Consider the following 8,390-nt stretch of genomic DNA (forward strand, 5'->3'; position numbering starts at 1 on the left):
GGGCAGGAGGAGGCTGGGCTATGCACTGCAGGGTGCCAACCTCGAGCTTGCAAGCGAGGGATACCTGAGAACTCCCCATCGATGGCGAAGAAGTCGGCCTCCTCTATGGCCTGGTACACTTTGTGAAGATTACTCTTAAAATCTGCGGAGAAACCGAGAAGAGGCTCAGAATCGGTGGCCTGGCTTCCTGCCCACGAGTTACTAGGGGGATACGGAAGGAGGGAGGGGAGCTTCCAAGGATCCTGGGATGAGAGAACAAGTCCATAAGGGGTGCACAGACCAGAGGGGTATAAGCCCAGAGGGGTGCACTGGCCAGAGACGAACAAGGCCCCAAGAGGCGCAAAAGGGGAGCAAACCCCTGAGGGGACTGCCTCTGCCCCAGGCCGGGTCAAGTAGACCTGCCGCGGTGCGGGCCTAGCAGGCCGGGTGAGGAACTGCCGCGAGGAGGCGGGGAGGTGTACAGCGGACACGCACTGCTCCTGATTATCTCCATTCTGCGGAGTGGCCAGGCCTCCGGCCCCGCCCGGGCCCGCCTCGACCGTTCCACTCGCGAAGTTCCGCGGCGACAGCGCTGGCAGCCGCGGCAGAGATCACGGGGGCGACTTCCGGAAACAGCGCGCGCCGGCGCGCGTCACGTGCCCCTGCGTCATTTTGGGGGCGGGGCCAAGGGTTGGTTTCGTTCCCGGGAGGCAGCAGGGGCGTGGCTATCAAAGTTCTCCAAGGCGTGGTCTCCCTGGAGACCACCAGACTTGGACCTTTTACTTGAGAAGTGTGAGTGACCTGACATCCATCCAATTGATGAGGAAATATTTCCTGAGTTCCAATTATGTGCCAGACACCCTGAAAGGAGTGGGGATGCAGGGGTGAATAGAAAAAACAAGATGCCTAACCCTGTTGGTGCTTAACTTGAGGGACGAGCAGAAAGTCAGGCAAGATTCAAATTTGCCACTTGGAAATCCGAAGATCTGTTTAAAGAGAAAGAGCAGAATGCTGCAATAAGAATAATGGGAAAGAGGGTTATTTGCAGAGGCGACAGGGAACGCAAAGCTGAGACCCTTAGCTGTGGCACTAGCTACTGGGAATACGATGGTGAGCAAAACAGATGAGGTCCTGCATAATGGAGTTTTATGTTGGTTATTGGTTTGCTGTTGATTCCCAGAGCCTACAACACTGCTGACATGAGCAGATGCTCCATAAACATGGATTGGTCAAAAGAATTTACCTTCAGTTCAGTTAAGTCGCTCAATCGTATCCGACTCTTCACGACCCCATGAACCTCGCAGCACTTCGTGACCCCATGAACCACAGCACGCCAGGCCTCCTTGTCCACCACCAACTCCCGGAGTTTACCCAAACTCATGTCCATTGAGTCGGTGATGCCATCCAACTGTCTCATCCTCTGTCGTCCCCTTCTGCTCCTGCCCTCAATCTTTCCCAGCATCAGGGTCTTTTCAAACGAGTCAGCTCTTCACATTAGGTGGCCAAAGTATTGGAGTTTCAGCTTCAACATCAGTCCTTCCAATGAACACCCAGGACTGATCTCCCTTAGCATGGACTGGTTGGATCTCCTTGCAGTCCAAGGGACTCTCAAGCGTCTTCTCCAACACCACATTTCAAAAGCATCAATTCTTCGGCACTCAGCTTACTTTATAGTCCAACTCTCACATCTATACATGACTACTGGGAAAACCATAATCTTGACTAGACAGACCTATGTTGACAAAGTAATGTCTCTGCTTTTTAATATGCTGTCTAGGAGAAGGCAATGGCACCCCACTCCAGTACTCCTGCCTGGAAAATCCCATAGATGGAGGAGCCTGGTGGGCTGCAGTCCATGGGGTCACTGAGGGTCGGACACAACTTGAGCGACTTCACTTTCACTTTTCACTTCCACGCATTGGAGAAGGAAATGGCAACCCACTCCAGTGTTCTTGCCTGGAGAATCCCAGGGACGGGGGAGCCTGGTGGGCTGCCATCTATGGGGTGACACAGAGTCAGACACGACTGAAGTGACTTAGCAGCAGCAGCAGCAGCAGGTTGGTCATAACTTTCCTTCCAAGGAGTAAGCATCTTTTAATTTCATGGCTGCAATCACCATCTATTACTGTGGGCAGGAATCCCTTAGAAGAAATGGAGTAGCCGTCAGTCAACAAAAGAGTCCAAAATGCAGTACTTGGGGGCAATCTCAAAAACAACAGAATGATCTCTGTTCGTTTCCAAGGCAAACCATTCAATATGATGGTAATCCAAGTCTATGTCCTGACCAGTAACACTGAAGAAGCTGAAGTTGAATGGTTCTATGAAGACCTACGAGACCTTTTAGAACTAACACCCAAAAAAGATGTCCTTTTCATTATAGGGGACTGGAATGCAAAAGTAGGAAGTCAAGAAACACCTGGAGTAACAGGCAAATTTGGCCTTGGAGTACAGAATGAAGCAGGGCAAAGGCTAATAGAGTTTTGCCAAGAGAATACACTGGTCATAGCAAACACCCTCTTCCAACAACACAAGAGAAGACTCTATACATGGACATCACCAGATGGTCAACACCGAAATCAGATTGATTATATTCTTTGCAGCCAAAGATGGAGAAGCTCTATACAGTCAGCAAAAAAAAAGACCGGGAGCTGACTGTGGCTCAGATCGTGAACTCCTTATTGCCAAATTCAGACTTAAATTGAAGACAGTGGGGAAAACCACTAGACCATTCAGGTATGACCTAAATTAAATCCCTTATGATTATACAGTGGAAGTGAGAAATAGATTTAGGGGACTAGATCTGATAGACAGACTGCCTGATGAACTATGGATGGAGGTTCGTGACATTGTACAGGAGACAGGAATCAAGACCATCCCTAAGAAAAAGAAATGCAAAAAAGCAAAATGGCTGTCTGAGAATTCACCTTGGTCTTTCACAAAAGCTGTATGAAGTTGGTTAGATGATCTGGCTTCTAAGGCTCAGTCAAGATGTTAGTGGTCAGAGAGAAAGTGTTAGTTACTCAGTCGTGTCTGATTCTTTGTGACCCCATGGACTGTAGCCTGTCAGGCTTCTCTGTCCATGGAATTCTCCAGGCAAGAATATTGGAGTGGGTTGCCATTCCCTTCCCCAGGGAATCTTCCTGACCCAGGGGTCAAACCTGGGTCTCCTGCACTGGAGGCAGATTCTTTACCATCTGTTTATTAGGTCTGGAATTATTCGATATTCCTAAGCTTCGATTTTCTCTTCCACTAAATCAGTCTTAGGATCAGGGTTGATAATGTATGTGACTTGTAAAGCACTGTAGAAATAAATGTGTCAATAAGCTATGATCAGAGTTCTGACCTGCTGTCACATTTCCCTGAATTCACCCCTTAGGTTTGGGAGAAATGCTGAGTACAAACCACTTGGTCTTTTTGAAAAGAAAATAACCATTTTCCCCCAAAAGAAAATATTATGTACCCTAAAGAACAAGTAAGAGTGTGACCATATTATCCCCACCAGGTGCCACAAGTCCATTTTCCTCTCCTCATTCATAGGAAATTTATATATAGTTAGCTATGTCCTCTATTCTTAGTGTAAGCAGCAGTGTCTGTGTAAATGTGAAAACCAATACAAGTAGTCAAACTTAAAATCTGAAATATCTCTCTGCCTACTGGTATCAGCTTTGAAAGTCCTAGATAGAAAGTAGTGGCCACATATGGCCACTTAAATTTTAAGTAATTTAAGTTCAATAATTATCAAAACTTAGAGTAAAGCTACATTAATCAAAACAGTGTGGCACTGACATAAATAGACATGGGGACTAATGAAATAGAGTAGACAGCCCACAAATACACCCTTGAATATACATTCAAATGATTTGGATGCCAAGCTCATTCAATGAGAAAAGGATACTCTTTTCAATAAATGCTGTTGAGAAAATTGAATATCCACATTCAAAAGAATGAAGTTAGACCCTTACCTAACACTGTATAAATATTAACTCAAAGTAAATCAAACACCTAAATGCAAATGCCAAAACTATAAAGGTTTTAGAAGAAAGCATAGGCAAAATTTCATGACATTGGATTTGGCAATGATTTTTTTGGCTATAACACCAAAAGCACAAGCAAGAAAAGAAAAAAAATCAATGAATTGAATTATATCAAAATTTAAGACTTTTGTGCTTCAAAGGACACTACCAACAAGGTGAAAAGGCAACCCATAAAATGGGAGAAAATATTTGCAAACCATATATCTGATAATGGGTTAATATCTGTAATACAAAAAGAACTCCTACAACCCCAAAAACACAGAAGCAAATAATCCAGTATAAAAATGGACATGTGGAGTGGGGCTTCCCGGGTGGCTCAGTTGTAAAGACTTTGCCTGCCAATGCCAGAAACATGGGTTTGATCTCTGGTCTGGAAAGATTCCACATGCCACAGGGCAACTAAGCCCAGGCACCACAACTATTGAGCCTGTGCTCTAGAGCCCAGGAGCCACAGCTACTGAAGCCTGCACACCTAGAGCCTGAGCTCCACAACAAGGAGAAGCCCTAGCATCGAAACTAGAGAGTAGGCTCCATTCACCACAGCTAGAGAAAAGCAACAAAGACCCAGGACAGCCAAAATAAATAGATAAATAAAATTATTTTTCAAGTGGACAAAGAACTTAAATGTTTCTTCCAAGAAGATATAAATGGCCAATAAGCTCATGAAAAGATGCCGAACATCACAAATGCAAGTGAAAACTAAAATGAGGTTTCATTTCACGCCTATTAGGTGAGAAATTGGAACTTTGCCCACTGCTAGTGGGAATGTAAAATGGTACAGTCCCTATGGAAAACATTATGGCCTGTCTTTAAAAATTAAAAATAGAATTATCAAATGTAATGCAGCAATTCCACTTCTGGGCATGCACCCAAACTAACTGAAAGTAGAGGTTTGAATAGGTATTTGTACACCCATATCCATAGCAGCATAATTCACAATAGACAAAAAGCGGAAACAACCCAAGTATCCGTCACCAGATAAACTGGATAAACAAAATGTTGTGTATACATACAATGGAATATTATTCTACCTCTAAATGGAAGGAAATTCTGACACGTTACAAAGTAGATGAACCTGGAGAACACTATGGTGGGTGAAATAAGCCAGTCACAAGACAAACACTGTATGATCCCATTTACATGTGGTACCTAGATGGTAGTTATCAGAGGCTGGGGAAAACTATTGAGAATTGAATGAATATGAATTTCCAGTTTGGGAAGATGATAAAGTCCTAGAGATGGATGTGAGTCATGCTTGCACAATAATGTGGATACACTTAGTGCCAGTGAATTACACACTTGAAAATAGTTAAGATGGTAAATTTTGTCATGTATCTTTCACTGCAATGTTAAAAATATGGTGCTGCCTATTGCCAGACTATCCTCCAGAAAATGAGTTCGTACACTCCTGGCACTAGCACAGAACTATCAGTCTTTTTACTTTTTGCACATTTGATTGCTAGGGGGGAAAATGATCAGTTTTATCAATCTGCAGGCCAGTGACTTAAAGCAGATAATCAGAATGAATTCTTAACTGGTGGCTCAGACAGTGAAGAACCCGCCAGCCTTTGATAACTACGATCTAGCTATCGACCTGTGGAGAAGGAAATGGCAACCCACTCCAGTGTTTTTGCCTGGAGAATCCCAGGGACGGGGGAGCCTGGTGGGCTGCCATCTCTGGGGTCGCACAGAGTCGGATACGACTGAAGCGACTTAGCAGCAGCAGCAGCAGGGATCGACCTGGTATCGATCCCTGGGTTGGGAGGATCCCCTAGCGGAGTGCATGGCAACCCACTCCAGTATTTCCGCCTGGAGAGTCCCCATGGACAGAGGTGCCTGGCGGTTACAGTCCACGGGGTCGCAAAGAGTCGGACACGACTAAGCGCCTAAGCACACCACAGCACAGCTTAACGAACCAAGACGCTGGGTGAGGAAAAAACGTGGCGATAAGAAAGATATTTTAATAATCCGATTCTTAATACTGCAAATGGAAATATAGCGACGGTCCTCTGATTTCTGCATACAATGTAACCGCCAAAAAAAAATCGTGGCGAGTACAGTACGGTCTTGTAATATTATTTTAATTTCCGGGCAAAGCTGTTTCCTGCATTAACAAAACAGACACCCCGCGGGAGCACCTTCAGCGTGTAACGCCCTGCGCTCAAGGTCTGTCCACCCAAGAGGAAGGGGCGGGGCTGGAGGTAGTACGCCTGCGCGGACCCCCAGGCGCTGGAGTGGCCGCTCTAGGCAGCGGGGAGGGCGCAGGGTTCAGGAGGTTGGGGAACAACTGCGGCCTGTCCTCTAAGGTCGCGGACCGGCGGGGTACCCTCCTCCGCAGTGAGTCCAAGGTTATTTCCGGAAGTGGAGCTGCTACCTCTTCCTCTGTGTCCGCGAAGGGGCCCAGGAAGGGGTTGACGGCCAGGTTGGCCATGAGCGCGGAGGTAAGAAGCGGCTTGGCGGAGGGTAGCCAGGGTGCGGGCGGGCTCGACTTAGGGTGTGGAAGGAGGCGGTGGAGGACGGGCTCGGAGGAGGTGGGCGGGATCTCCCCTCCCACACCTGGGTTCTGTGCAGCCTCAGCCCTAGCTTTGAGGCGCGGACCCCCACTTGGCCAGCTTCTCCATCTTTCCCGAGAGCCCCACCTCGGCAAGCCGGTTACTGGACCTCACGTGTGTTCTCTCCCGGGTCACAGTCCGAGCCTGTAGTTTCTGGATTTCCGCCTCCACCCTCCCCAGGGCGAGACGGAGAGGACGTGGCTGCCTCACACCTCGGAGGGAGATGACCGGGACCCTGCCCCTGGGAGCGCGGCTCGCAGCCTGCGACAGCGCGTGCAGAATTGACCGGGCTCCTGATAGACGCCAGACTGGGCTTCAGATCTAATTAGCCGGGTGCGTTCTGGCCCCAGGGCTGAACGAATGAACCCGTTTTAAAAGAGTATAAGGGACTCGCAGAAAGGAAAAGTGAAACCCAGAGTCACACTCCCAGCTCTTGTGATTGTGACTTCATGGCTTAGAAATCTGGACTTATGCAAAAGAGAGTTCTCTGTAATTTAAAAAAAAAAAAGGCAAAAGAGAATCAGGCCGTGTCTGATAGGGGATCTTTGGCGGGGCAGAAGGCGGCCCTCCAACTTTGGTGGGGAGAAGGAGCCAGGCGCTGTCTTGCCCTCCGTAGTCCTCGTTGGGTCCTTCCCACCGAAGCCCATTGGCCAGTCCTTGGCCAGACCTTGTAGACGATCTTGATGATACGCTCTGAAACGCCAATCAGATCAGATCAGATCAGATCAGTCGCTCAGTCGTGTCCGACTCTTTGCGAACCCATGAATCGCAGCATGCCAGGCCTCCCTGTCCATCACCAACTCCCGGAGTTCATTGAGACTCACGTCCATCGAGTCAGTGATGCCATCCAGCCATCTCATCCTCTGCCGTCCCTTTCTCCTCTTGCCCCCAATCCCTCCCAGCATCAGAGTCTTTTCCAATGAGTCAACTCTTCGCAGGAGGTGGCCAAAGTACTGGAGTTTCAGCTTTAGCATCATTCCTTTCAAAGAAATCCCAGGGCTGATCTTCAGAATGGACTGGTTGGATCTCCTTGCAGTCCAAGGAACTCTCAAGAGTCTTCTCCAACACCACTGTTCAAAAGCATCAATTCTTCGGCGCTCAGCCTTCTTCACAGTCCAACTCTCACATCCATACATGACCACAGGAAAAACCATAGCCTTGACTAGATGGACCTTTGTTGGCAAAGTAATGTCTCTGCTTTTGAATATGCTATCTAGGTTGGTCATAACTTTCCTTCCAAGGAGTAAGCATCTTTTTATTTCATGGCTGCAGTCACCATCTGCAGTGATTTTGGAGCCCAGAAAAATAAAGTCTGACACTGTTTCCACTGTTTCCCCATCTATTTTCCATGAAGTGGTGGGACTGGATGCCATGATCTTCGTTTTCTGAATGTTGAGCTTTAAGCCAACTTTTTCACTCTCCACTTTCACTTTCATCAAGAGGCTTTTGAGTTCCTCTTCACTTTCTGCCATAAGGGTGGTGTCATCTGCATATCTGAGGTTATTGATATTTCTCCCGGCAATCTTGATTCCAGCTTGTGCTTCTTCCAGTCCAGCATTTCTCATGATGTACTCTGCATACAAGTTAAATAAGCAGGGTGACAATATACAGCCTTGACGTACTCCTTTTCCTATTTGGAACCAGTCTGTTGTTCCATGTCCAGTTCTAACTGTTGCTTCCTGACCTGCATACAGATTTCTCAAGAGGCAGATCAGGTGGTCTGGTATTCCCATCTCTTTCAGAATTTTCCACAGTTTATTGTGATCCACACAGTCAAAGGCTTTGGCATAGTCAATAAAGCAGAAATAGATGCTTTTCTGGAACT

General features: G+C 47.2%; 2 protein-coding genes across 7 annotated transcripts in view; one reads left to right on the forward strand and one right to left on the reverse strand.

The window, feature by feature from the left end:
- The window catches only part of PARN (poly(A)-specific ribonuclease), a 65,562-nt gene extending 64,934 nt beyond the window's left edge, over positions 1 to 628 (reverse strand). Inside the window, exons 1-2 of one of the 3 annotated variants that reach the window (XM_010839877.1) lie at positions 399 to 488; positions 65 to 142 (exon numbers count right to left, since the gene is read on the reverse strand). Coding sequence is in view for 1 of the 3 variants with exons in the window: in XM_010839875.1 (XP_010838177.1) it covers positions 65 to 142; positions 475 to 493 (97 nt within the window). In the remaining 2 variants the exon portion in view is untranslated. Of the gene's footprint in view, positions 1 to 64; positions 143 to 398 lie in introns of all 3 variants that reach the window. The other 2 variants (XM_010839876.1, XM_010839875.1) reach the window with 2 other exon arrangements.
- Positions 629 to 6,273: 5,645 nt separating this feature from the next.
- Positions 6,274 to 8,390, forward strand: part of BFAR (bifunctional apoptosis regulator) — a 32,149-nt gene continuing 30,032 nt past the window's right edge. For 3 of the 4 annotated variants that reach the window (XM_010839879.1, XM_010839880.1, XM_010839881.1), the window contains exon 1: positions 6,369 to 6,454. The gene's annotated coding sequence lies outside the window, so the exon portion shown is untranslated. Of the gene's footprint in view, positions 6,455 to 8,390 lie in introns of all 4 variants that reach the window. The other variant, XM_010839878.1, reaches the window with a different exon arrangement.

This window comes from Bison bison, unplaced genomic scaffold (assembly GCF_000754665.1).
Source record: "Bison bison bison isolate TAMUID 2011002044 unplaced genomic scaffold, Bison_UMD1.0 scf7180017864135, whole genome shotgun sequence".
Taxonomy (NCBI): domain Eukaryota; kingdom Metazoa; phylum Chordata; class Mammalia; order Artiodactyla; family Bovidae; genus Bison; species Bison bison.